This window comes from Denticeps clupeoides, chromosome 2 (assembly GCF_900700375.1).
Source record: "Denticeps clupeoides chromosome 2, fDenClu1.1, whole genome shotgun sequence".
Lineage (NCBI taxonomy): Eukaryota > Metazoa > Chordata > Actinopteri > Clupeiformes > Denticipitidae > Denticeps > Denticeps clupeoides.
Window position 1 is genome coordinate 797,809 of NC_041708.1, and position 27,905 is coordinate 825,713.

Genomic DNA, 27,905 nt, shown 5'->3' on the forward strand with positions numbered 1-27,905 from the left:
AGCTCCGGGAAAAGGGGCTGAAGTGGGACTCCGTGCCGCGTGCTCTTCCTCCATGGCGGTTTGGAAGTTGGCGGCGGTGGCCGGCGCCCTGTTCGGCATCGCCTGCAGCGCCCAGGGATTATCTTTCACCGTGGACAAGGAGCACTGGATCTCGAAAAACTGGCAGGTAACCGCCACTGTGACACTGGGGCCGAAGCCACCTTCTGCTGATGGTAACAATGGTCATTCCGTGGTGCCATTCACAGGACGATCCGCTGGACGACCCGCTGGGCGGCCAAGTGGCCAGTCTTTTAAAAAGGTCCAAAGCGCGCCAGTTCTATGGTCTGATGGGGAAACGTTCAGGTACATTCTACAGACAATTACAGAATTTAAGGATAAGGACTATAAGGACAATGTATTTCTTTTCAAATGGTACAAGGTGTTTTGTTCCTTATGTTCTCAATTTTCTCCTTTTCCGAATACTTTTAAGAATTGGGTTATAAATCCACTTTTCATGGTCTTTTTCTCCTGCCAGATACTCCCCAGCCTGTACGAGTGAACCGGAGAAGTAAGTAGTGAGACACGAGCACCTGTACTGATAAATCAGTATAAAAATGTAACAATTTATATTTTAATAATGAAATATTTAAAATATAAATGTTTATATAAACATGTTATTGTAATAAAATGTGTGATCCGCAGGGAATAAGGGGGGCAGTTTTGTGGGACTCATGGGTCGCAGATCTTTAAGCCCAGGTGATCTTAAAAATAGATATTTTTAGTATTTTTAAAGAAAAAAGAAAAAAATTTAACATTATAATAAAATCTTTTTAACCAAATACAGACACTTTAACAAGACTATTTCCAGATGAGACCAGCGCTGCCTTCGAATCAGCAGAAGATTCGGAGAAGCCAGGTGAGGCGCATGATGTTAAATATTCAATGGCAACCATTCATACATTCAAATCTCTCACATATATACACATTTTTATATTTATTTCACAGATCTTCAAGACTTGGATAAACTTGTGTATTATTAGTGCCATAAACACGTGACCATGGAAAAGAAGCACACCGACAGAAAATATCTAAGGAATTCATTTTTTAATGAAACAACAGTTTTTTTTTATGCCAAGTATGGAACAATGTATAAGGCAGCTTGATTTGGTGATAACATTCACGTGTTTCAGTTGTCCTGAGGGATTCCACCATTAAAGGGTCAGACGTATGTCGATTCTACGATGTGTCTGTAACTGCTTGTCTTCAGGCGTGCGTGGTCAATAACAATAAAAAAAATAAAATAAAAATAAATCATGCCTTTCAGTAAGATGTCCGTCTCTAATTTAAAATCTGACAAAATGCACACACCAGGTCGAACGTGAAAAGTTCCGACATACAGCACATAATGAAGCAAGAGTAAACATTTGACATGTTTTCTACTTACTGCAAAATGGAGAAATTCTCAATTAAAACGGCAACCGAAAATCTAATAGAAATAAGAAGTTTGTGTGCTATCTTTAAGGGCACGCTGCTGATAAGGCAAGCTTTCTGAATGTAATAAATACACCGTTGATAAAAGGCAGTACAAAGTTGGCTGATGGGTAGGTGGAGTGTAACATACTGAAATTTACACTGAAATTGGCTGTGATGCGCTGGTGGAGAAAATTACAGGCCTCTTATGTTCCTTTGGGTGGGGTCCATTTTAAAGAATGGGGGTCGATGGTCTTGTTGCTGGTTCCTCTCTTTGTCTCTTTTGCTTTCCATTCCTCAATCAGGTCCTGGTAGAAACGGAATTGTGCCAACAATAACAGTTATTTTCTGTAAAATAAGCGGGGATCACGACAGTAGCCAGTCTTACTTGTCGTTTAAGGACCAGGTGCTTCCCCTTCCAGTACTTCAGCATCTGCAAAGACTGCAGGGTGCTCACAATGTCCACGGGGTTCACAGCCGTCTCCTGGCTGATCTCTGCGAAGCAGACCGAGCAGAAACAAGCTCACTACGTACCGAGGCAGCACAACTAGATAAGGTGTGTGGAAAACTGTATTATTGATCGCCAGTAAAGATTCCTGACTGTCTGCCTCTCAAAATTAAGATTAAAATTTCCTGGGCTGAAACCTGAAACGATCTCACAAAAAAAAAAAAAAAAAAAAAAAAAAAAAAATTTAATGGAAGTTTATATTTTTGCTTTAAAGTTTGTGTGTCTCCCCCCCCCACCACACAGATCTAGATAGATAGAGAAAGAGAGAGAAAGAGAGAGAGAAAGAGAGAAAGAGAGAGAAAGAGAGAAAGAGAGAGAGAGAAAGAGAGAAAGAGAAAGAGAGAGAAAGTAGCTCAAACTAGCTGAGCTACTATCTATCCCCATCTCTCTCTCTATCAAAAGAATCCCTCTAGATATCAGCCATTACCTCTCGCTCACGTCTCCCCTATATATCCCTTCTCATACTCACAAGAGCCAGCTCCCATGACTCCTCTCTCCACGATCGATCCAGCTTCTCATATCCCTATCTCTAGAACATACCATAGACGAATATATACGATAAATATAAAACATAGAATAAAAGACATATAAAGAGACATCTTCCCTATGCAAATACTCTCTCTAGAAAGATAGAAAAGATGAGACATTCTCTGTATAAATCAAGAGGAGATAACGATAGATATAGAAAAGATCAGCCCCATCTCATATTGTTGTTATTGTTTGTATTTACGTTGACTATTGAAAATAAAAGTTAAATAAATGATCTGTTTTTTTAAGGCCTCGTCCACGCAGCCGTTTTTCTGCCATCCGTGGCGTCAGGTCAGCGCTTTAACATTAAGCACCAGCGTTCGGTTGGCTGAGTCAAATAAACACTGCATGCAACGTTTTCTCGGTGCTGATTTCTTCTACTGAAAATCAATCAAAACGCATTAATCATGCATATGTCCTTCATTTCTGTCCGGGCGGGGGCCTTACCGGTCATTCACAAAACACCAGACGTGAGGAGAAACGTACCTTTAATGGAGATCTCTTTGCCCTGGAAGTTGTACATATAACGCAGCAGCACCTCCTTCCAGTAGCTCCGGTAACTGATCAGGCCCAGATCAGAAAGAGGCCGCTCAGGCGACCCGACCTTCTCTTCCACCTTGGAGAGCAGGTAACCTGCGGAAACAGCGACTTGTCATTTCTGTAACCGGCCAGTTGGCCGAGCGCCGGACAGAAGCACTTACTGAAATCAATGAGCATCTTCCCGTAGCCCTGTCTCATGTACTGGGGCATTGTCAGGATGCAGGACACGTTGTAGTTCAAGAAGGAGTTCTTCTCCTGAACAGGGGAAAAGACGGCGAAGACGCTCACCGAAATGCCAAAAAACACCACCCCAATGAATCTGAACAACTCTTTTCGCCAGACTCGCATCAGAAACAGAGACAAGCTGCAAAAAATGACCAAAACTGGTGCTAGTTATGTGCATTTGAAGCACTTATTTAATAAAAGGAAGATGTGTCTTTATTCTAACGTTAAATAATGAGGTTCTGTGTTTTTCTCACAAAAAAAAAAAAAACACTTTGAATGTAAATGTTTCATCAAAGCAGTAAACGTAACACCGGCACTTATTAATTAAGTCTTTAAATGTGCTTTGCACTCCACAATTACAGTTTTTAGGTGAATAAAACAGAATTTAGAAGAATAAGAAAAGGAAACAAAATAAACTGATTTCATAGAGCCCAAGATTAAAATAATCTGCGGGAGCCAAGCACAGGGGCCAAAATACCAGATGCACTTGTACTCAGGACCGTGCGCTGAAACATTCTCTATAAAATGGCCAGCAACCATTTTACCTTGGAGAAATATCCCACAAGGTGGCAGCCAGTGTTGTCCGCTTCGGTCATGACGTAGAAGAGGAACGGCTCCACGTCGTAGTACAGGGTCTTGTGGTCCAGGAACAGCTTGGCCAGGAGGCAGAGGTTCTGGCAGTAGATCTGCAAGAGGCAACCTGACGTGAGGTGCAACCGGCAACAGCGAACCGCGCCTCTGGCTTCAGCGCTCGACGTTCTAGCGGTCAGGCCGAGAGAGTTCTGCGGCAAACAAACAGCAGCTGGACGCAGCACCAGACTCACCTTGTTTTTCTTCCCGTCGACCTCAAACACAGAGATGGCGCCTTTCCTGTAGACCTCATCACCCGGGGGGTGCTTCCAAACACATTTAGCCTGTAGACGCAAGAAACACGTTCAGCAATACAATAAAAATACACAATACTGCACAATACTATTTAAAACTCAGTGCAGATGATGTTCAAGATCTGTCAGGGCTTTAGTCAAAAGAAATTTATGACGTGATTGAGACGAGACATAAAAGCTGGTCATGTGACTATACCCAACCAAAAATTGCAAGCAATATGTAATAAAAATGACACTGTTTTCCGAGATAAAATTCCATACTAAAATCACTTCATTTTCCTTGAGGAAAGCGATCTGAGACGTTACGTCCTCTCGTTTAGTTGTGGTTTCTCATTTCCTGTATCTCCCATCCAGTTGCACAGATGACGTCACTCCCGCAACACACAATCGTAGCATTACTTCGATTTCAGGATACTTGAGGTGGTTGGGAGAAAAAGACGAAGCGAACTTTGGACGAACTTTCTTTACAATGAATTGGAGAAGAAAACAGACCGTGTAGAAAAACATGGAACAATGTCTTCCATGTCTGGAAGGGATTCTTGAGTCTATAAGGTAACAATAATATAAAAAGATAACCAAATTTTTTTTATTACGAAGTGGGTTTTACTAAAATGTTTTTGTCTGTTCTTCTAGGTACTTGTGAAGTGAAAGTGAAGTGACTGTCATTGTGAAACACTTCAGCACAGCACACGGTGACAGCGTTTGGGGACGGTCCTTTGTTCAGTGGCACATTGCCGGTACAGGATTCGTACTGGCAACCTTCTGATTGCGAGTCCGCTTCATTACCCGCTAGGCCACCGCTGCCCCATGTACAATATTGAGTGTTGACTTAGACAATATTCAGACTAAATATTTCAGACTAAAATGCTCAGTCTAGACTAAAATGAGTTTGGATGTGACTAATAAAAAAATAAAATGACAGCTGGACACAAAGACTAGACCAAAAGTAAAATTAAGACAAAGCGTGGTCAGTACTTCCGTACCATGTGCCGACGGAGGATGGTCTGACTCTTCATGTACTTCAGGCAGAACTCGCAGACGTACAGGCGGCCCAGCCGAGCGTACTCCTCCGGGTACGGCGAGTGGTACCAAGTGTCCAGTTCGTAGCGGCCGAACAGGATGGTCTTGATCATGTTGCTGCCCTCGGTGATTTGGCCCTGCAGACGCAACTTCTCCTGAAAGTAGGGGGGGGACGGGGACGGTCAGAGTGGACAGTTGAAGCCTGATCTACACGCCGGACAAGCGTTGGCGCTCACCAGATCCTCTGACGCACGCGCCTGCGCTTTCCTGAAGAGCTCCAGGTCATATTCACTGGTGACGTTATCCAGCAGGGGCTCTCGGCTGGTGCCGTGGGACTGCCGATGCTCCTAGAAAATCCACAAAAACTTGCTAAAAGCACCTCAAGCAAACTGCCAGTTTCACACAAAGAGCCACAGACACTGAACAAACCATGCTTTTGTCCTTCTGCTCCCTTGGGAGGGGAGAGTTTCTCCTCTTCCTCATCTCCACAACCTTCTCTTTGTACCTCACCTGCCTTGGCGTAGGTGCCTATATTGAAGGGAGTAGTTGCAACATACAACATAAGTAGAGGGCCAATGGAAGAGCCAAATAACCTTCACCATATCGATTGCTGGTCACCTGGTGGCGTGTAGCGTGTCTGTGGTCTTCTGTCTGACCCTGGCTTCTCTCCTCTTCCTGCTTGTCACGATCAACCGCCTTCACCTACATGAAGATAGACACGGACTGGCTTACTTTCACTTTCACACGCAGACACGGCAAAAGCGAGCAGAACTCTCAAAACTCACCTTGCACTCATCCGCTGACAGATTGTGATAGAGGGGGCATCCTGATATCGAGAAATGTCTTTCGTGCTTTCCGGTGAGGTGGCCTAAAGGGTTAAGAAAATAATCTTTCTTCATTATAGTTCTCAGCCAGCATCACCAACTGCCCAGCGGCTTGTTCCTCTTCTACTCATAACACATTTACACCGTGCGACCCCGACCCCATTACTGTACCGCACAGCGTAGCCGTTTTAAAATCTCTTCCATTCTACATCACGTGCAATACTGTTCAACAAGGTTCACATCTCCCTGTCATTCTCCAGGGTGCCGCCAGGTTTTGTTAAAACCACTTGAAATTAAATTTGAGACCAGCGTCGCACCTCTCCTGGCATATGAAAGACGATCATCGAAAATCCATTCTATCTGTAAGGATTATTTTGGTCATTTTTGAGGTGACATTTCAAACATGCTGTAAGTGTTTTAAGACAGTTTAACCTACACATACCCCAAACATGGTACACACACATCTTAAGAGAAGCAAATTTCTAATTAACATCTATGTGCATCCATAATTAACATAATGAACAAAAACCTTAAGGTCTACTAAATACTAAAATTGAGAACAGGTACCTCGCGGGAACCAGTTCTCAACCCTCAATAGTACTGCAGTGTTGTGTATTAATTGTTCCGTAGTTATGGAGCTGGTGTTAAACGGAACGTCACTTTTGCACCGCTGCTTGTTTGCACCTTCCGTCCCGTGGAATGTAACGTTCAGCGTTACACCGGTGCCATGGCGAGACGTCGTCTCATTCATTTATTTATTGTTGATTACAAACCTACCTGGACATGCAATGCACATTTATCCTCATTGTTTGGCGAGCCTGAAAGGCACCATTTAGTCTAGAAGGATTTTTTTTTTTTTTTTTTTAATTTATGGACCAGCAGCATTACATTTTACAGATAAAAAAATTAATAAATTACCCAAAGAGTTGCACCCAGGCGTGGGACACTTCATGTTAAAATTGTAGCTTTCGTGGAAGCGGCGTCGCTTGGGCCTGTGCGAGGGGTCACTGGCTGAGTCCTTCTGGGAAGGGTCCCTGGCGTGGCTTTCGTCGTGGGATGCGTTGGGACTGGAGACGTCAATATCAGACTCCGAAGATGCAGCGTTGCCCGTCGGTGTCCTGGGCGGAGACTCGTCGCGGTCCACTACGTGCTTCACATCCGCCGGGGGCTCTATCAGTGGGTAAAGACGACCAGACTTACTACCATCGTGTGCCTGAGGAAGACACTTCACCCTCTCCAGAGGGACTGTCCCTGTCACTACAGCTGTACTACTCTGATCCTTTTTAGGATCCAACTGATTCAGTGTCACGCATGAACAGTCTTCCTGGCCAATGCAGCTCTGCTGCGAAGGGGCAGTGGTGGCCTAGCGCTTAAGGAAGCGGTCCCGAAATCAGAAGGTTGCCACTGAGCAAAGCACAGTCCCCACACACTGCTCCCAGGGCGCCTGTCATGGCTGCCCACTGCTCACTCAGGGTGATGGTTAAATGCAGAGGACAAATGTCACTGTGTGCACCGTGTGCTGTCCTGCTGTGTATCATAAGTGACAATCACTTCACTTTGAGCGATTCAGATGGTACAAATAAACTAAGCTATGCAACTTTTATGGAAGTAATTGATGGTCTAATGATTATAAGATTCATTTAAGTGACCGAGTATAGAATTTAGGACTCTGTTCAATGGAGACCTCAGACTCGTGACTCATGAGTTGGATCCGGGTGATTCACCCGAGTGAGTCATGAATCGGACAGCACTACCTTTACCTACTGACAGCAACTCGCTCCGGATAAGGGCGTCTGGTAAACGCTGTAAATGTCCTCATTGATCAGCTAAGTACAGGACCGTGTCATGTCGCACCGTGAGAGCTCTGGCTGAGGCGCAGCGACGACGCCCGGGTCAGGCGCGTATTGGCCCGGCTGTTCCCGTCGCTGTGGGAGCTGTCGGTCTTCTCCTGCTCGACAGAGTCGTCCGAGTCTCCCGTCGCGTCCGAGCTGCTTCCCGCGGTCCTCTGCAAGAAACGCGACAGCCAGAACATCCATAAGCACCGCTAGCCGCGTCGCTAGCTAAAGTGCTAACATGGCGGCACCGAGGAGGCCGTTCAGAATCGCACGGAGGCATTTCAGAAGGTGAAAATGACCCTGCGTGACGTAAAAACGCCGCCGCCCTCTTTAAAAAGGGACAGGCGCAATTCCAGCAGAGATTTATTCGGCGTCCATCGCAAACGCGACATGCTAACTAGCCAGTGAGCTAACACTGCCCCGGTACCAGGCGGAATGAATTCCTACATCGCACCCGCATGTGCATTTAGGAAGAAACATTCCATAATAACAGAAGGAGGGAAAAGACGTGTGAAAGTGAGATCCAGGCGTTAGTGAGGCGGGGGGAGACGCGACATTTTACACGCCCGAAGTCGAATACGATTCATGGTTAAAGTAAACGTGCACGGCGGTGGGGGAATAACGGGCACTCGGCTACCTTCCGTCGCGGCATGTTTGCTGAGAGGCCGTCTGGAGTCGGAACAGAAACGGCGTGTAATTTGGGAGAAACCCTCACGAGTTTGCGCGCAGAACAATGGTCACATAAGCCACTTCCGGGAGACGGGTCAACATGGCGGGGCCGCCTTATATGGCGGTCACGTGACACGCGCTAACACACACCCACGTGTTACGTTGGTGACATTAACCAGTAGTGACGGGGACAGTCCCCCAGGAGACAGTCAGGGTGAAGGGTCCAGCTCAGGGACACTTACTACCGTCATGTCCCTGAGAAATACACTCCAGGGGGGACTGTCCCTGTCACTACTGATAGTAAGTCCCTCTGGATTAGGGCATCTGGTAAATACCGTAAATGTAATACAAACGCACAAATAAAAAGTGAACAAACAAATTATTATTATATTTGATGGAGCCCTTTTACTGTATCGCCAGACTTCCAACTGAATATGATATCCAAAACAATGTTGAGTTCAAACACAAGCTGAACAATTAATACATGGTTTAATTATATAAACGACGCATCGTCATTTTTCATTCGTATTCTTGTGCATTTCACCATAAAAAAATATATATATATCTTCAGTCCATTGGGTTTACTGTCATTTCCACCACACAGTATGAGGCAGTGTTTTGGAATCCTTTATGATTTGTATGCTTGGTAACCACAGCAACGGTGACATAAAAGGAGCAACACTTGGCTGGTAATGAAAAAAAAATCAAAGTAAATATTACTGGTTAGGATGCTTATTGGGCATCATATTAAAATTGCTCATGTTTTATCTTCTGTAAGACCATTTGGACCTATTTAATTTATACCCTGCATCCTTTGTACATTGAGTGTTCTGCCGCAGTCATTTCCACAACTGTGAGCTCTCACCTAGATTACTTTACTTTACTTTACTTTACTTTGCAGGTGCTTTTTTCCAAAGCAACTTACAAGAGGACGACACCAGCAATTCTCATTCGGTTTCCATAGATTTTGAGTTTCAAAACTAAGAGTCCTGATAAGGCTGAACTTGTCAGGAAAAGAACACGCTGGGGAATTGTTAAGTGCTGGATGATTTTTTTTTGTGAGTGTGTGTTAGTGTTCGACTCATTTTACTTTACTTTTTACTTTTTAAACAAGTGGGTTTTCAGCTGCTTCTTAAAGGTGGTGGTAGTCTCGGCTAGTCAAATGGAGCAGGACAAGTTGTTCCACCAGCCAGGGACAACGAAGGAGAACAGAGTTGATTGGGATCGGAGACCCCGTGAAGAGGGAATTTTTAGTCTCATTTCGTTTGCAGTAGATTATACTATATTGCACTGGCACCGCACTGGATTGGTTACAGTCATACCTCACAGACAGATCTTAGTTAGTCTCTATTGGACATGCTGAATCATTGAGTCACTGTCACCTGTGCTGTCCCTCAGCGATCAGTTTTGGGTCCTGTTATTTTTATTATTCTATACATGCTACCACTTGGGCTCAATGGGGTATCATTCCACCGCTACGTGGATGACACTCAGCTTTATCTGAATCTAGATGGAAGTCTGTCTAGTGCAACATCAACTCTGTTTGCTTCATCTTCAACCTCTGCATCATCATCACCCTCGTCTCTCCATTCATTGACTGCTTGTCTAGAGGATGTAAATGCATGGATGGAGTGTAAATTCCTACATCTCAACAGTTCAAAAACAAAAGTAATTCAAATCTCACCAAATTCAAAAACAAAAAAATTCTCAGCAACCTTTATCACATCAAGACAGGAATATTGTAACACGCTTCTCATCGGAGAAAGGCAAGAACATACTGGGCCAGTGGTGACCTAGCAGTTCAAGAAGCAGCATGTTATCAGAAGGTTGCCGGTTCGAATCCTGATCCACCAAGGTCCCACTGAGGTCCCCACACACTGCTCCCCGGGCGCCTGTCATGGTGCCCACTGCTCATCAAGTGTGACGGTTAAACACAGAGGACACGTTTCACCGTGGCATCACAATGACAAAAACAACCACTTTCACTTAATTACTGAAGACTCTCAGTAATAAACGCACTTTGAAAACAAAGTCACACATGTTGTCTGGGTGTCTCGTTTCGGCCACAGGAAATGCTGCCATTTTCCCGAATGTTCTCCGGAGCGCCTATAAATGGAAAGGAAGGGTCTGCAGGAGGGACGGCCGAGCCGACAGCTGATGCTTAAAATAGTCTGCGCTGTGCCGGCCCCGCTGAGCAGGCCTCCTGTTCATTTCCTGCCGGCAGCCACCGCGTTGGTACTGGACACGGAGGACAATCCAGCAAAGACCCGCAGCCAGCATGCCGCAGATCGTGCGACCAGACGACTGGTAGGTCTGAACCCCGCCGAGCTACAGAGAACGGAGAGGCGCGGAAATCACACTCTTCTCTTTCATCTCCCCAAAGTCAACCGGCCAAGTGTCTCTGGTTCGACCGCAAGAAGTACGTCACGCTGAACTTCCTGATTCAGCAGCCAAAGAATGTCCAGGTGGACATCCAAGACGATAAAATGGTTTTATGGTGAGCAGTATAGCAGCACGATCAATGTGGTTCATCTTTATTTTATTTATTTATTTATTTATTTTTAAGTGAAGTGATTGTCACATGTGATACACAGTGAAATTTGTCCTCTGCATTTAACCCACTACCCCGAGTATCACCCGTTTCATCCAATTCTTTCATTTTTGCCAGTTGTAGAGACGTTGATGACAACAAGATTTACAATGAAATTTATTTCTACGACAAAGTGCAAAAATATGTAAGTACGTGAGACATAGAAAATCCTGCAATGTACTATTTCCTGCTGTAGTTTGACAGCATTGCATTCTGTCCCCGCAGGACTGCAGGGAGAAGGTCTATGACCGGACAATAAATTTATTAATAAGAAAGAGGAAAGAACACGTTGCATGGCCCCGGCTCACCAAGGACACAGCTAAGGTACGTTACTAAGATCAATCCACGAATGTCGTGTTGGTTATTGGCCACTGAGCATGAAACATTTCAATTCAAATCCACATTTTATAACAGCGCATTTCGACTGACTGGATCAATGTAATGCGATGGCATGCAGCGGGAATCGAACCTTTAATTGTAGCACTTTTACACGGCAAATGGTCTCATAGAATATGGATAGAATATGTCTTCTCACCCGTACACCGCAGCCGAGTTGGATTTCTGTGGACTTTGATAACTGGAGGGACTGGGAGCATGAAGAGGACGAGGGCATGGCAGAGTATGAACAATACGTGGATGTGAGTGAAATTAGAAAATGTCAGGAACGCTTACAAATTTCATGATGTTCCATCACTCAGGACCGAATGATTGTTATGATTTATTTCAAATCAGATGCTGCAAGACTTGAGCAAGAAGGAGGAATGCCCAACGATGGATGACCTGGACGATCTAGATGTAAGCAGACAAATCATAAATATTTCAAGTGACACCAATCCGATTGATGTATTGATTGTGCCGGTATGTATGTATGTATGTATGTGTGAGTGTATGTATGTATGTATGTATATATATACACTCACACACACACTCATATATACTTACATATATATATGTACTGAATTCTGTTATAGTGAAATATGTCTTTCCACAGGATGACTGAGTTGCTTGAAATATACAGCTACATTTGGATCGCTGTGGATCACTGTAACTCATCACCGTGCCACATTTCATGCTTAAATTCAAAACTGTATTCAGCATTTTTTTGATACATGTATTTGCCAAAGTCTTTTAATATATTAAAAATATGATGTTTTTGGTTTTTTTTTTTACTTTTATTTAATAAATTTATAATGTCTTTAATCGGTTTGGAATCTGTCTGTTTAGTTATTCCATCTTTGAAATGTCTAGTTAATTCTGTTTTGGCTTCACGCTGGTTAACGCCCTTTAACTCCTGCGAGCGGGCGTGGCCGGACTCCGGCTGCTTATGTAACGCAGTAAAACCTTGTCCAAGTTATCAATGCACCACGACAGGAGGAGAGGTGTGATGCAGATAAAGGAGACTACACCAACATCCAGCAGATATACAGACACAGACACTGGTGTATTTTAGAGTTTTTTTCTTTTCTTCTTTTTAAACGTCTTCTCTATCAAATATCATTCTGTATTAAATGTTTCATTCAACTTGCAAAGTATTGTAAAAATGAAAAATACTCAGTTCTCAGGAGGTTTTAAACTTACTGACTGTGCCTGTCGCTGCACTATTGTAACGAGCAATTGTCCTGCTTGTGATTTATGTATTTAATGCAGCTTCTGGTCTGTTTGCTTCTTCATGCAATATATCTGTAATGGAGTTGCACAGTGCATGGCGGGAAACGATTTATTTGTATTTTTGTGACTGCCTACGCACGTAGCCTTCACATTGGGTCGAAAAACACTGATAAGCTTCTTCCCCGAGCACATGACGTCATGAAGCGCTTCAGAGGGAAGCCCTTCTTGTTCACGCCTTGTTGTCCTCTCGCTGCTTCTGAGACTGGTGTTGGTGTCAAGAAACCAACAACCACGAAATGCACGACTTTCAACTTCTCCAAGAAACCCCTCACGTGGGTTATCGATTCTGAACGGAAATTTGTGCAGACAAGACGCAACAGGAGTCTGGTTAATTTGTAACGGTTGTCCCCTGGCGGCACTCTGCTCTCTGGTCTGAAGACCTCAGTAAACAAATGGATGCTCTGTGCAAAACTGCGTCACGATTTAGACAAAAAGGCAAAAAATCTACTGATGCTTCCCGTTATGCAGCTTGTGGGGAGTGGATCTCAAAATGCGCTTCGCGGTGACCAGCCGGCTCTCGGGGACGTGTCCCAATCGGAAGGTGACACGGGCCTGAGCGATGGTGTAACTCCATTGACTTGAATCCGTAACTCGGCACCCTTCGGCCCGTGCCCCAGAACACCGGCTTCCCTGCCGGGCTCAGAGTTCAGCGGCTGATATTCGACTTTTGCCCCCGTGATGTGAGCGGCAGCAGTTCTCCTTCTGCCGGGCCGCTGAGAGATAGCAGAAGACACACCTCAGCGCGTCTCAAAGATGCAAAACAAGTCTTAAATCAATTCCAATCATTTATTCAAAAATATGCTAATATTATCTTATACCATATATAACACATGATGGCTAATTGATGCGTTCTTTGACAGCTAGGCTGCTAACATGGTTTTGATTATGGCTGTGGACTATCCTGGCCCTAGTAACCTAAACGAGGAGATTACGAAAGCAATCCGAGCAAACAGTCCATCGTACTTCAGAGCTCGCTGTGTTCTTTCCATCCCTGGGTTTGGTGGTACAGATGATGTCGTCACGCGTCTGCCGATCTTGATGGAGGCCACCGGTGCAGATAAGGCCGCGAGGCGGACTGCTGACGCGGCTCGCCAGGCCCGCTTTAATGACTAACCTTATCGGCCTTATCCACCACTGGCCAGCAGGTTTTTTGGGATCGGCTTAGGGTCAACTCCTCTAATTAGTCTTCGATTACGCCAGCCAATGCTCCGGCCCTTTCTGGATAAAATTGGCTTCTCCTTGCCGGTTTGCGTCTCTGAAATGAGACTCAAGCCTCATTTATGAGGTTTTGTTACACGTCTTGCCGTGGAAAAGCCTGGTGAGACCCGCGGGCACAACACTGGTGGAAATCAGGGGGACAGCGGCACTCTTGCAGAACGACAGCAGGTAGAAAAGGCCCTGGCTCTCCGGTGAGAACGTGAGCGAATCCAGGCACCGCAGCGAGACGAGAGACGCGACAATGCAGCCGGTCCTGAAGGGGGCGCTGCTGCTCTTCTTGTTCTCGGTGTAGAGGGGCGAGTGCAGGCCCAGGCCCAGGCCGAACAGGGTGCCCATGTTGCGTAGGAGACTGGCGAACGGGGTGGTGTCCATGTGCACCCACTCGGGGTGGACGCACCAGCGCTGGGCCTTCTCCAGCGTCCACAGCAGGTCCACGCCCAGGGCCTTCAGCAGCACGTAGAAGCCCACGGCGAAGGAGAGCAGGAAGAGGGTGACGTTGAAGTACCTCCTCAGGCTGGCGCTGTAGATCCACTGCACCCGGGAGAAGACTTCAGCAACCGCGATTCCTGAAAGGGCAACAAGTGCAGCTCATTTCCGAGTGGACAGACGCAGGCGGGGTTGTGGTAGTAGCCTAGTGAACCAGAAGACCCGGGTTCAAATCCCACTTACTACCATTGTGTCCCTGAGCAAGACACTTAACCTTAAGTTGCTCCAGGGAGACTGTCCCTGTAAGTACTGATTGTAAGTCGCTCTGGATAAGGGCGTCTGATAAATGCTGTAAATGTAAATGTAAATGTTGTGGCCTATTGGGATACCATGAGGTCTTTGGAGATATTTACTTTTACGGCATTTATCAGACGTCCTTATCCAGAGCGACTAACAATAGTAGGGTGGTAGTAGCCTAGAAGGTAACACACTCGCCTGTGAACCAGAAGACCCAGGTTCAAATCCCACTTACTACCATCATGTCCCTGAGCAAGACACTTAACCCTGAGTGTCTCCAGGGGGGGACTGTCCCTGTAACTACTGATTGTAAGTCGCTCTGAATAAGGGCGTCTGGTAAAATGCGTAGAAAGCAGACGAGGCTCACCAGAAGCAACCCCGACGACGACCTGGTGTGGGAAGTGGGCGGCCATGAACACCCTGGACATGCAGACTATTAACTCCACTGCCGCGAACAGAGCCCAGAGCCCAATCTGCAGGATGCTGAAAAGCAAACTAAAGTTTTCAAAAGGATGCACATCTTGAAGGAAAGGACTTTGGGTCCATCGAGACTCACCCGTACAGCGGAGCGGGGACGTTCCTCCGAGAAGCCTCGGACAGAACGGCCGTCACCATCACGTACCACACGCCTGCGGATCCCATGGCGTGACCTGACGGACTTCCTGTGGGGGGGAAACGTGTCTGTGACTGAGTGAACTGGACCAAATGTCCAAGCAAGTATTTTTCTGTCCAAGGACAGGACAGATGCATTAGATGAATTAAAATGTCCGCGGCCTTCACCTGGCAACATATTCTGAAGTCATGCGTAATTTAATTTAAACTGATAAGAATACGCTACAATGCGCCGTTAAATTATTGATCTTTGCCTTAATCTGTATTAAAGGGCGAAGGTCAGGAGCTCGGATAGGTACGTACCTGGTCCCGTTTCACACGTTATATGAAACTGCTGTAAAGACGGACTTGGATCTGGACCATAGAACTTGGTCTCGTGGACCCACCAGTATGGCCTTTCACCAAAAAGTACCCTTGGAGGAAAACAAGCAAACACGAACGCGTTAAAGGAAACGGATTTAACTCGCGGCCCGTGTCGCAGGCGCCCCCCTTGCTCACCATTTGAGGACCAAATTGAGCCAATCCCCAACCACGGCCACCCAGACGAGCTTGATGGCAACCCTCCTGTGCAGGTAGAACCAGACGGGGAAGAAGACAAAGAAGGTGGTGTGCAGGTCGGCCACGGAGGAGGCCAGCTGGAACCAGCTCTCGTAGGCTCGGAACTCCGTCTGCAGGTGGGCCGCCAGGCTCACCCCCCAGCTGTGGAGCAGGTCCATGGCGGCGGTGTCGGAGAGGAAGGGGTCGTGTGGCGCCGTGGGCTTTATCTGCTGCAGCCGAGGCCAAAGGGCAACCCGAATATTCTCAGGTTCTCACAGGTTCTGCTGATCTTTTGCCTTCCCAAAGGTGACTAGGGCTTGGATTGGCAAACTGACAGACGAGTGTAGAGACTGGCTGACCCTGTGACATGTGACGTCACTTTGTTTGGGGACGATCAAAGCTTTTTTCTTTTTTTTTGTTGTTGGCTGCACGTTGACGCTTCTCGTCCATGCTTCTGCACATGGTCAAAAGTGCAGGAACCGGGGCGTGGCTTCTGGCCAGAACGCCTTGGAAAAAAACCTCTCGCCTGGCGCTCCTCTTCATCACCGGTTGTTCGGCACGGCCCCTTGCTCGATCCGCCGAGAAGCCGCGTGGCTTTCAGCGCTGATGGATTCAAATCTCTTTTTAATGAATGACCCGCAGCCCCTGTGTTGGGACTTTATTGTTCATTTATCTTCTCTTCCAAGAACGTTTGATCAATGATCTGCTCACGTTGCAGAAATGCCATTAATGACAATAGAAATAGACCCATTTTCCATTTTTAGGGCAGGTTGGAGCTTTTAAACGGTCATCTCGATGACTTCGAAACGTACGACCTTTTTACATTTATTACACGGGTTACGTGGGATGTAGACACAAATACAGAATGTGGAGGAAGACACGGCTTCTGTGTTGTTCAGTCACGTATGTCATGTGCAAACGGTGACATATTAACAAAGTGTACATTACGGTATACTGAGCGAAGTGGTAAAAGAATTCACTTTATGGCCGTCCTCGCTGTCCTTGTTTGTGCAGACTCTCCTGCTAACATGACAAATACGCAAATGTTTTTCAGCCCCTCTGCGCCCTCCCCCTCCGGCTCCTTTACACATGTGCAAGGTCCAAAGAGCAGGTCTCTGCATGCGTTGAGGTGGTGGGTCCTGGCCTATAAAAACGGCCTCGATATGTCCCCGCTGTACTGCCAGATTCCTGTGCACACGCCGCATCATGGACGCACTCATGGACGCGGTGCAGGGCTACGGCGTGAGCAGCACCCAGTACCTCCAGACGCACTACAGGGACGCCCAGGGGTGGTTCCTGTTCGTGTCCTTCGCCGCCGACCTCAGGAACACCTTCTTCGTCTTCTTCCCCATCTGGTTCCACCTGCGCGAGTCCGTGGGCATCAAGCTCATCTGGGTGGCGGTGATTGGAGACTGGCTCAACCTGGTCTTCAAGTGGTGAGTACAAACCATCCATTTCCAATCTTAAAATACTCCGTTAGAAAAAACGGAAATTTTATCGGATCGCTTTGAATAAATGATACATCGAACGTGGATGAATAATTTTGGTTTTGTGCGTGAAGGATCCTGTTTGGCGAACGACCGTACTGGTGGGTGCACGAGACGCCGTACTACAGCAACACGTCCGCGCCGCACATCGAGCAGTTTCCCATGACCTGCGAGACCGGCCCAGGTGCCTCTCTCCCCACAGTCGCTTCGTGCTCATTAATCATTAATCGTTGGTATTAAATCTTTTTTTTTATTTTTTTTATTACAGGCAGTCCCTCTGGTCACGCCATGGGCGCAGCAGGCGTCTATTACGCCATGGTCACCTCCGTCCTTTCAATCGTGCTGAGTGACAAGAGTTCCACCACCAAGAGCTGGTACACATTTCATCCTTGTGTCCCCTTTCTTGTTCCCTCCGTGGCTGGAGACGTACGTACGTAAATAAAATGCTGCGCTCCGTCCAGGTACCTGCGGGGAACCCTGTGGACCCTCTTCTGGACTGTCCAGGTGTGCGTATGTCTCTCCAGGGTCTTCATTGCGGCTCACTTTCCTCACCAGGTCATTGCCGGAGTCATCACAGGTGAGTGCTTCACAGACGATACGTGACCAGTTCTTGAAGATCTTTGATTGGTCTCGGGCTGAGTGGATTGAGTCTTGACGGCTTTTCTCAGGAATGATTGTCGCTGAGGCCTTCAACCGGGTGCAGTGGATCTACAGCGCCAGCCTGAGGAGGTACTTCAACGTCACCCTCTTCCTGCTCTCCTTCGCCGTGGGCTTCTACGTGCTGCTGAAGGCCCTGGGAGTGGACCTGCTGTGGACGCTGGAGAAGGCCCAGCGCTGGTGTGTCAACTCCGAGTGGGTGCACATGGACACCACCCCGTTCGCCAGTCTCCTACGCAACATGGGCACCCTGTTCGGCCTGGGCCTGGGCCTGCACTCGCCCCTCTACACCGAGAACAAGAAGAGCAGCAGCGCCCCCTTCAGGACCGGCTGCATTGTCGCGTCCCTGCTGCTGCTTCACCTCTTCGACGCCATCAAGCCCCCCACCCACACGGCGGCCCTCTTTTATCTGCTCTCCTTCTGCAAGAGCGCCGTGGTCCCCTTAGCGACAGTCAGCCTCATCCCGTACTGCGTGTCCGGCCTGACGAGCACACAGGCCAAGAAGCGGCGGTGAGCCCAGTTCAGGCGGCTGATCGAAGCAAGTATTTATTTACGAGGAAGCACAGGGACTGAAGATGGAGATAAGGAACGTTCTGTTAACGCCATGGTGCTTTAGGACCATTTTAAGTCCGGCTAAGCACTAGTGATATGCCTTTACCTGATTTATATGCCTTTATAATATAGAAATGTCTTACACGCCTTGCCATCCATGGTGTATTTTTCACTGTTTATTTTGTAAATGTACTTATATTTTTAAAAATTATTTCTGCTACTTTGTAATAAAATGTTCAAATACCTCATTTGTTGCATCATCATTCGCATGGGTGCCAAGGTCTCTCTTTTATTTTCCAGTACGATGGAAAACATTTTCACGCTAATCTATAATCATGTTTACGTCAGGATGAAGAGGGCAAGTTTTATTTCAGAAAAGTTTCTGCTACAATGTACCAGTAAGTGAGCAAAAGTAAAAAAAATTTTTTAAATGCCAGTAATGTATTTTAAATGTTACTTTTAAAGAAAAAATTATATCCTGATATATATTTTAATGTATGCATGCTTTCTCGTGATTTATTTCTGTTTTTGCATTAGTAAGTGCCCCCTGACCTCAACATCACATCAGCAGAATAACGTGACGTCCTCCACCATCCAGAACACTCACTGTCCCCTCCAACATAACTTTAAATATTTGGCTGTCCCTGAATTGCGCATGATCTTTAACCGTGCACTAAAATATTGAACCACACCACTTTGACCGTGAAAAGTGTAAGATATTTTATTCCCCATATTCCTGGACAAGCAGGGATCAGTACACTTCACATTTCTGTATTTTTATTATTATTGCTGGAATCTGAGAAAACATGATGATCATTAATATAATGCTGAAAACAATGCTTTTTTCCTCTTTAATTAAGTATTGCAATGTTATAAAACATTATTAATAATGACAAGTGGGCTGCAGCCTTCATTGGCTGGACATTGGCTCACATTATAGATCAGAGTTTTCAGCGCAGCAATCTGACAACACGTGACAACGTTCTAGATCCTGTGCTAGATCCTGGTCACCGTACAGCTGGTTCTACTCCTCCTGAGCCTTCATCTGGTGACTGTGCTCCTGCAGCAGGGCCTCCACCTCCACCCTCTTGGCCAGGCAGCTCGCTTTTCCCTGGAACCGTCCGTTCTTCCCTGCTCCTTTTCCATGGAGCAGCTCCATCACCCTGCATTACGTACATGGAAATCGACGCTTTCAGCGACATTGATGTCAACGTTTCCGTTTCTGGGGCCACTGTGACTGAGTGCAGTACCGTGGCCCGAGTGAGTCTACAACAGAACTTGGTCCTGCCAGCAGGAACATCCCTTCTCCCGTCTCCTCCCCCACAGTTAAGAAGATCACCGTGTCCTGCAAGAATCAAACAGATGAGAAAACCTAGATCTGTGAAAAGAGTATGGCAAGCCATGACTTCTCTCTGGAGAGAGTATGGCAAGCCATGAGTTCTCGATGGCACCTTACCTCAAAGCCTATTTCATTGGCGATAATATTCATGAATTCGTTGTCGCCATCTTTGCTGAAAAAAAAAAAAAAACAAAACAGACGGAGTGATACCCCATCATGCCATAATTATGTCATAATGTTTGAAAAGCTGCCATCTCTACTTTATTGTGATATGAAATGAAATCTGAATGAAATGGCCACCTACTAGTGAAGGGTGAAGAAGTTGCCTTGATCAGGTTTACTCTTGAAGTTTCGAGCGATGAGAACTGCCATGTCCCGTAGGAGGACGAGGTTAGTCTGTGCAGAGAATAACAATGGGTAACGGGTATGTAGCTTGTATGTCTTGCTCGGGGACACAGTAGTAGTACGCTGCTATCCTAAAGGCGGCCGCTTAAATTTTGAGTGTCTGGGTTTTAAACTCTTGAGTCTTTTTTTGTGCAGTGTTCGTGGATTCTGTTGTGTATTGTGTTGTTCTGACAGGTGGGTGCACACACTGGAGGGGGAAATATAACTGTGCTTTTTCGTGTTAAAGACAACCCAACACCTACTTTCTGCATGGCATGGTAGTGTATCCTGAGGAAGACGTGGTAAAGGAGTACGCCCCCGTTACGGAACTCATTTTGAAGAGTTCACGTTCTCTAGAGGCGGAGGTTATCCTTGGTCGTAATTATCTGTTTTTAGGGGGGTTAGGTATGTGGAGCGACCCAGCTGTAGTAGGTCTGTTTTAAATAGTTGGAATTATCAGAAATGCTTTATATGTCCGAAGGAATCTGCATGTACAGTACAGGACAGACGTTTGGACACCTTCTCATTCGATTCAATTCATTCATTCTTTATTTTCATGACCGTTTACGTTGGTAGATTCTCACTGAAGGCATCAAAACTATGAATGAACACATGTGGAGTTCTGTACTTAACAAAAAGTGGAGACCTGACCTCCACAGTCACCGGACCTGAACCCAATCCAGATGGTTTGGGGTGAGCTGGACCAACAAGTGCTAAACACCTCTGGGAACTCCTTCAAGACTGTTGGAGAAGCATTTCAGGTGACGACCTCTTGAAGCTCATCGAGAGAATGCCAAGAGTGTGTAAAGCAGTAATCAGAGCAAAGAAACTAGAAAATAAAACATGTTTTCACTTATTTCACCTCTTTTTGTTAAGTCCAGAACTCCACATGTGTTCATTCATAGTTTTGATGCCTTCAGTGAGAATGTAAATGGTAATTAAAATGTCCTTTTATTATCCTAGTTTTTTTTGTACCAAAACACTTTTTCTGGGTGTATGCCATGGATTTTATTTTTCTCCAATGGTTGTGACCACCCGTGGGAACAATAAACTTTTTTTCACCCTACATTTTGCCTCTCTGCTGCCTCATTCCATCAACCCCCCCCTCCCATTTCTACAGTTGGGTTTGAACTTGTGACTTTATGGTCTTCTGGTTCGTAGGTGAGAGTCTTGACAGTCACTTCACTTTCACACTAGACTACTAGTATATGAAGACCTGAAACTATCTGGATTAACTATCGCTGAAGAGGACATAAATACGACAGCAGTAACACACCTTCTGGAGACGTTTAATGTTCTTCTGGAGTTTATCAACAGCCTGAACGTGCTCCTCCGGCCCTGTCCTACGAGCACATGCGGAAACTGCAGTAAGGACATGGCCAGACATTGCTCACGGAAAGTTGAGCCTTGGAAACTTACTTTAAAAGCGAGATCAGAGATTTCTCCGTGTTGTAGCTTCTCTCTGCATATTTCAGTACACGGTTTCCAGCTATAAAGACCAAATTGGTTTTATTCTTCTTCCCTTTCTCCATTCCTAGGACTTTTATTGCCTAAAACAGACAAACCTCAGAACCGTAATCAGGACCATGAGCAATTTTAATTGGTTAACGATTCCCATGATTATTATTATGAATATCAAAATGAATTATTTAGTAGAACGTAAATGTTGTGCAACCTTCCTACCTGCAAATGGCTGAGGTTGGACACATGCGTCCCACAGCACATGTTGGCATCCACACCCTCAATGTCTATGATCCTGATGGGGCCGGCGTGATCTACTGGTAGACCTCGGCTTCTCACCTGCCCAGACACATGTTAAGTCCACCAACGTCCTCCAGACCAAGGAGGTCAAGATGCATGACCGTCTGTCTTGATCGGACCTTCTCCACCTCTGGATCATCGAGTGACAGGAGGCGCACGTTGACCGGGACGCGGCTGCGGATCTTTTCATTCGCCGCCGTCTCCAGAGCCTCCGCTTCCCCCGATTTCACCCTGGCCGTGTCGAGTTCGATGCTGCTGCGCTGGCGTCCCAGCTCCCTACGGCATCCCAACACGCGCATTTTAACGCCACGGAAGCTGGTTAGTTAACGCCACTTAATGCCACGGTCTTTACCAGGAAGTGGTCTTGTATCCAAAAAGAGCATCAGCCAGGGCCGTGATTAAATGTTGCGCTGTGCACGGAGACAAGGAGAACTTGACACCCAAGACGGCTTTGGCGGCGTTCAAAAGCAACGCTCTTCGTTTAACCGACCTGAGTGCTGCTGCATGTGGTCAAACCTCCGTTCCCAGTCTACCTTCAGAAGGACCTCCTGGCCCTCCTCCAGGCCGGAGCTGACGAAGTGCACAGCGTCTGGTCCCTGCCTTGTGACCCGCAGAACCTGGACGCCGCCCATGGTGCCATGGTCATCAGGCTGCAGGAGAACTTGACAAGTTAAGCAAGGAAGCATCCGTGGAATTCCCCCGGTCCTCAAATAGGCAGGAAAATGGCAAAAGTGACATGCATTTAAATTCCCAAATAAAGAACGCCAAGCAATGTTTATATGACTTGGTCCACATGCTTACTTGGCCGCCGCCCTCCGGAAAGAGTATGGTGTCTTTCACAGTCACGTTGAACCCCTTGATCTTCTCTTTCTTGCCGTTATTCTCCAGTTGTAGCTCGGCGGGAGAACAGGACACTACACGCGTGGTCAGCTGCAGAAGTCACCATCATCATCATCATCATCATCAGGGGTCAAGCTCATTTCACTGCCAGGCTACCAATGCAGTACCAGCCGACTCACATTCCCGAGCACATTAACACATCAAATGTTCAGCAGTACACGAAAGACCCTTGGCGCATAAAGTGTGCTTAAAAATAAGTTTTCGTTAATAAATTCGCAGTCTGGCTAAGCTAATTTAGACTAGCAGTAGACTACCAAATGTTAAATGATGAAATATATGTATGGCAGCGAACGCCCTACCTCCCGCATGTAGCAGTCTCTCTGACACTGGAAAGCCATGTCTCTGGGATAAAAATGAATAAAACAATCGCGTATGACCGAACGCAGACAAACGCGGCGCCAGTCAAAGCTAACGCTTCCGGACTACAACTACGGAATCCCACCGGGCACAAAAAAAACCACACTGGACGGCGTTTTCGTTAATCGAGTTTTATATGATTTCTGCAGCAAAATAAAAGTGGAAGTGAAAGTGAAGTGATTGTCACGTGTGATACACAGCAGCACAACACACGGTGCATACAGTGAAATTTGTCCTCTGCATTTATCCCATCACCCTGAGTGAGCAGTGGGCAGCCATGACAAGCGCCGGGGAGCAGTGTGTTGGGACGGTGCTTTGCTCAGTGGAACCTCAGTGGCACCTTGGTGGATCGGGATTCGAACCGGCAACCTACTGATTAGGGGGTCACTTTCTTAACCGCTAGGCCACCACTGCCCCACATGCGGACCGTTCTGGTCTCGGTCGGTGTGTTTGCAACGAACTAGCCCTGGAGTGAAACGCGACAGACCTGCGAAAGGAACAAAAAGGAGGAGAGCGCTGGACTGGCCGTGTTCCGGTTACCGTGGCGACGGGCAGCCATGTTAGCCGCAGGCTAACTGCGCTTCGTTCGTCCTTTCGAGATCTCGCGAGATTACGCGGTCCCACAGAACAAGTGGTTATATTTAATTCCGTACTGACCAGAAGCCAAGTAATACGCGCTTGTTTTGTTTTTTTACCTCGGCCTCTTGGTTAACTGGGCGTATTCTTGCTTTTTCGCGTGTGAAAACCCGTTTTGTCTGTTGCCGTTTGCACATGCGGGAGTAAACAGTCACGTGGCGTCGCCTGTCAACACAGCATCGGCCGGTGAATATGGATCAATCACAAATATATAAACCCCGCGCGCCGGAAATCCATGCCACAAAAACGCCTTTAATCGCGTCGTGTTCGTATGACTGCGCGTTTTGAAGACAAACGTGACTTTTCGCAACGCTTTTTAAACCCCGAAAACGGACGTCTGGCTTCAGCCAATCGGCGACGCGCAGAGGTAAACCCCACGCCCCGCCCCTCTCCCGTCCAGCCAATCGCGGGCAGGCAGTAGTGGACGTCCCCGTCTCGGCGAGATTCGGTGCGGAAAGCACGCTGCCCGCCGCGGACGTCGGGGCTCGTCGTCACCCAGCCCTCCAGCAGACCCTGTGCTCCCGCCGCGGTCCGCCATGCCCACAGCCAGGTAAGACGCCCGCGGATGCTGCTTTTGACCGGGATTCATTGTGATGAATTTTTGCCCCGACGATGAAGACGATGCCGACGCGCTACGTGGACGGACGTTGGTCCGCATCGATTTTCTCGTCATGCGGCGCCCACGTGTGAACGATCTCTGTCTGTCCGCAGCCAGAACGCCCTGTTCGGGATGGGAAACCCCTTACTGGACATCTCTGCTGTGGTGGACAAGGACTTCTTGGACAAGTAGGTCTCACGTGTGTTACAGTTACAGCATTTACCAGACGCCCTTATCCAGAGCGCCTTACAATCAGTAGTTACAGGGACAGTCCCCCCCCCGGGGACACTCAGGGTTAAGTGTCCTGCTCAGGGACACGATGGTAGTAAGTGGGGTTCGAACCTGGGACTCCTGGTTCATATGCAAGTGTCTCACCCACTAGGCTACCACCACCCATACACGTATTGTTAAAAATGATTGCTTCAGGTAGATCAATAATTGATCAGTGTCTGGTGGGGGGGGGGGGTTGTTACGTGAGCAAGATAAACAGGGGTCTGGACAGAGCATTTAAACCGCTGGGGTCATTTAGAAAACTAGTTTGAATAGAAACGACCACAATATTGATAAGGACTAGTTTGATAAGGACGCCGTTTGACTAGTTGGGCCAGTTTTGTCGCTTGCTGAAGCCGCTATCAGCCGAACTTAAAAAAAGAAGCAATAATTCGAAATGTCTGCGGGTGTTCGATTAGTTTACAGCAACCACACGAACAATATCTGGACTGGAGTTTCGCTCGATTCCACGTGGGATATTGCTAAATAAGCCTGAACGGCGCCGTGTGTGTAAAAGCGCAGACCGTGCGTAATATTCGCGGCCTCCGCCGGCCCCATTCATCAGCGGCCAGACTGCTGACCGCGTCTGGTTTTCAGCACAGCAGCGACGGGGCTGTCCCGTGCGCCCAAACGCTCCTCCGAGCGCCCTCACGTCCTCGCCATCTACCAGACGTCCTTATCCAGAGCTCCTTACACTCAGTAGTGACAGGGACCGTCCCCCTAGAGACACTCATTTATATTTACAGCATTTACCAGACGTCCTTATCCAGAGTGACTTACAGTCAGTAGTTACAGGGACAGTCCCCCCCTGGAGACAGTCAGTCAAGTGTCCTGCTTAGGGACACGATGGTAGGAAGTGGGGGTTAAAACCTGGGACTCCTGGTTCATAGGCGAGTGTGAACACCTCCACACACCACAGGATCTTCAACATTTACATTTTACATTTACATTTACAGCATGAGGGTGGTGGTAGCCTGGCGGGTAACACACTCGACTATAAACCAGAAGACCCAGGTTCAAACCCCACTTACTACCATCGTGTCCCTGAGCAGGACACTTAACCCTGAGTGTCTCCAGGGGGGGACTGTCCCTGTAACTACTGGTTGTAAGTCGCTCTGGATAAGGACGTCTGGTAAATGCTGTAAATGTAAATGTAAAATGTACCACAGTACTTCCAAATGAGCAATAAATATTTGAAAGGATCCTCAATGTCTCCTGTAGGTACGGCCTGAAGCCCAACGACCAGATCCTGGCGGAGGAGAAGCACAAAGCCCTGTGAGTATTTCAGCAGCCTCGCCGTTCCCACAAAGTCAGGCCGCTCCTAATCACGAGCCCGACGTGGCGCTGCAGCTGCGGCCGCACCCACGTTACGGAAGCAGCTGCGGGTTCCAGCAGTTGGGCTCGTGGGAATCGTCCGGCAGGTGACCCCCCCCCAGCCAGAGCTCCATTCCAAAGTATTCATAATCATCACACAATACAGACAATTTGCACGATTTCAGCATCTACGTTTTGTACGTGCTGTCAGAAATCAACAAGAGCCTGTTCTAAATGTGGTGGAATTTACGGAACGCGAGAGTCTGTTATCAAATTAGCCGTGTGAGTGCTGTGAAGGAGGCCGCTTTGTGCTTTTAAAGGGAATAGATGCTGCACGACTTCCCACACCCCACAAAATACCATTCCCCCTTTTCTTCTTCTTCTTCTGTAGTGCCTCTTTGTTTCGTCCAAAATGAGTAGGCAGTGGAGGATCGGGTTAGTACAAGCTCGAGGTTCTTATGGTCATTATAAAAACCGGAATAAACATACAGTACATCTGTATGTCTGAGGAAAAAGTCCAGCCTCAACCACCGTACACCCCAGGAACCATCTCATGTCTCGCCATTTACATTTACGGCATTTACCAGACGGCCGTATCCAGAGCGACTTACAACGTGCTTCCATGTCACCATGGATGAAGTGGTCAGTTCTGGTTCACTAGGACCCCCAACTATGAATACAACCTTTTTATTCACTCTGTTCTAGTTTCTATACAGAAGAAGGTTACAAGTTCATCTAAATCTTCTCTAAAGAGGAAGGTGTTGAGCTGCCGTGTGAAGGTGCTCAGTGACTGAGCTGGAAGTTCATTCCACCACCGAGGGGCCAAGACGGAGAAGAGTCTAGATGAGCGTCTTCCTTTTACCTTCAGAGATGGAGGGACCAGGCGAGCAGTACTGGAGGCTCGGAGTATACGAGGTGCAGTGCGAGGTGTAATAAGGGCTGTGAGGTAGGATGGTGCTACTCCATGTTTGGCTTTGTAGGCCAGCATCAGTATTTGGAACCTGATGGTGCAGCTACTGGGAGCCAGTGGAGGGAACGTAGAAGAGGGGTGGTGTGGAGAACTTGGGAAGGTTGAAGATCATTTTGTATGAGTTGTAGAGGTGGGATGGTACATAGTGGTAGACCAGCTAGAAGGGAGTTACAGTAGTCCAGTCTTGAGATTACTAAGGACTGAACCAGGATCTGGGTGGCCTGGGTTGCCAGATAAGGGTGGATTCATCTGATATTGTAGAGAAGGAATCTACATGAGCAGGAAAGGTTGCTGATGTGAGTTGAGAAGGAGAGTTGGTTGTCTATTGTTACTCCGAGGTTGTGGGCTGTTGAAGAAGGAGAGAGCTGTGAGTTGTCCAGGTAAACAGCAAGATCCTGGGACGTGCTGGAAAAACCTCACGGTACCAGATACCTTCAGAGGCCCAGTGGAGAACCGTGCCTGATTTGGGTTCCGTTTGTCCTTCAGGATGACCAGAGGATGACTCTCTCTCTACTTCTCCATGCTTTCTTTAAATGAAAAAGTTACCTGGCTGGCTGAAGAACGGGGTCGAGTGTCCTCGAGCTCCGGAACAGGAGCGTCGGGATGGCCTGATCCCATTGGCTGCGCGTGTCAGGTTCCATCTAAAACCGGTTCGGATGCATTGCTTGGGCCTCATGCACTGCTTCATGGATGGAGGAAACGTTTAAAGCTTGCCGCCTCGTGACATGATCATTAGTGTGAACGGAGGGGAAAGCAAAGTTCTCAGCGTACAAACTCTTTCAGGAGTGTGAGATGCTGTCATGTTTCTTGATTTTGACTTTAATTTCATTCTTCATGATCAAGGTGCAAC

At 47.1% G+C, this 27,905-nt stretch overlaps 7 protein-coding genes across 10 annotated transcripts in view; 4 read left to right on the top strand and 3 right to left on the bottom strand.

Annotated features, from left to right (window-relative positions):
- Positions 1-28: 28 nt before the first annotated feature.
- LOC114778785 (protachykinin-1) lies at positions 29-1,291 on the top strand. Its single transcript, XM_028967169.1, has 6 exons — positions 29-166; positions 246-342; positions 515-547; positions 682-735; positions 848-895; positions 985-1,291. The coding sequence occupies exons 1-6, from the start codon at positions 53-55 to the stop codon at positions 1,017-1,019; spliced, it is 381 nt and encodes a 126-aa protein (XP_028823002.1). The 5' UTR covers positions 29-52; the 3' UTR covers positions 1,020-1,291.
- On the bottom strand, positions 1,067-8,576 carry kat7b (K(lysine) acetyltransferase 7b). Its single transcript, XM_028967167.1, has 14 exons — positions 8,451-8,576; positions 7,833-7,983; positions 6,897-7,148; positions 5,940-6,022; positions 5,773-5,856; positions 5,584-5,682; positions 5,391-5,501; positions 5,118-5,309; positions 4,075-4,164; positions 3,796-3,936; positions 3,187-3,280; positions 2,972-3,118; positions 1,838-1,944; positions 1,067-1,757 (listed from the first exon to the last, which is right to left on the bottom strand). Exons 1-14 carry the CDS (start codon positions 8,463-8,465, stop codon positions 1,656-1,658), a joined length of 1,668 nt encoding a protein of 555 aa, XP_028823000.1. The 5' UTR covers positions 8,466-8,576; the 3' UTR covers positions 1,067-1,655.
- Positions 8,577-9,658: 1,082 nt separating this feature from the next.
- Positions 9,659-12,198, top strand: ptges3l (prostaglandin E synthase 3 like). Its single transcript, XM_028969875.1, has 7 exons — positions 9,659-10,789; positions 10,866-10,979; positions 11,151-11,217; positions 11,298-11,396; positions 11,621-11,710; positions 11,805-11,867; positions 12,064-12,198. The coding sequence occupies exons 1-7, from the start codon at positions 10,761-10,763 to the stop codon at positions 12,070-12,072; spliced, it is 471 nt and encodes a 156-aa protein (XP_028825708.1). The 5' UTR covers positions 9,659-10,760; the 3' UTR covers positions 12,073-12,198.
- Positions 12,199-14,018: 1,820 nt separating this feature from the next.
- On the bottom strand, positions 14,019-16,009 carry LOC114767562 (glucose-6-phosphatase-like). Its single transcript, XM_028959425.1, has 5 exons — positions 15,792-16,009; positions 15,597-15,706; positions 15,238-15,343; positions 15,049-15,164; positions 14,019-14,524 (listed from the first exon to the last, which is right to left on the bottom strand). Exons 1-5 carry the CDS (start codon positions 16,007-16,009, stop codon positions 14,019-14,021), a joined length of 1,056 nt encoding a protein of 351 aa, XP_028815258.1.
- Positions 16,010-17,016: 1,007 nt separating this feature from the next.
- LOC114778452 (glucose-6-phosphatase-like) lies at positions 17,017-18,774 on the top strand. 2 transcript variants are annotated; one of them, XM_028967117.1, is made up of 5 exons: positions 17,017-17,266; positions 17,392-17,501; positions 17,586-17,691; positions 17,779-17,894; positions 17,986-18,774. In XM_028967117.1, the coding sequence occupies exons 1-5, from the start codon at positions 17,037-17,039 to the stop codon at positions 18,486-18,488; spliced, it is 1,065 nt and encodes a 354-aa protein (XP_028822950.1). In that variant the 5' UTR covers positions 17,017-17,036; the 3' UTR covers positions 18,489-18,774. The 2 variants fall into 2 exon arrangements, with proteins under 2 accessions (XP_028822950.1, XP_028822955.1); XM_028967122.1 differs by lacking the exon at positions 17,586-17,691 and having other exon boundaries at positions 17,392-17,526.
- A 512-nt stretch (positions 18,775-19,286) lies between these two features.
- aarsd1 (alanyl-tRNA synthetase domain containing 1) lies at positions 19,287-23,348 on the bottom strand. 2 transcript variants are annotated; one of them, XM_028969673.1, is made up of 12 exons: positions 23,210-23,348; positions 22,812-22,940; positions 22,501-22,660; positions 22,363-22,420; positions 22,130-22,286; positions 21,933-22,049; positions 21,669-21,799; positions 21,526-21,592; positions 20,170-20,261; positions 19,983-20,037; positions 19,777-19,871; positions 19,287-19,689 (listed from the first exon to the last, which is right to left on the bottom strand). In XM_028969673.1, the coding sequence occupies exons 1-12, from the start codon at positions 23,246-23,248 to the stop codon at positions 19,551-19,553; spliced, it is 1,239 nt and encodes a 412-aa protein (XP_028825506.1). In that variant the 5' UTR covers positions 23,249-23,348; the 3' UTR covers positions 19,287-19,550. The 2 variants fall into 2 exon arrangements, with proteins under 2 accessions (XP_028825506.1, XP_028825507.1); XM_028969674.1 differs by lacking the exon at positions 23,210-23,348 and having other exon boundaries at positions 22,501-22,715; positions 22,812-22,901.
- Positions 23,349-23,999: 651 nt separating this feature from the next.
- Positions 24,000-27,905, top strand: part of LOC114778677 (adenosine kinase-like) — a 102,252-nt gene continuing 98,346 nt past the window's right edge. Inside the window, exons 1-3 of one of the 2 annotated variants that reach the window (XR_003746428.1) lie at positions 24,000-24,453; positions 24,615-24,689; positions 25,993-26,046. Coding sequence is in view for 1 of the 2 variants with exons in the window: in XM_028967161.1 (XP_028822994.1) it covers positions 24,440-24,453; positions 24,615-24,689; positions 25,993-26,046 (143 nt within the window). In the remaining variant the exon portion in view is untranslated. The remainder of the gene's footprint in view (positions 24,454-24,614; positions 24,690-25,992; positions 26,047-27,905) is intronic. The other variant, XM_028967161.1, reaches the window with a different exon arrangement.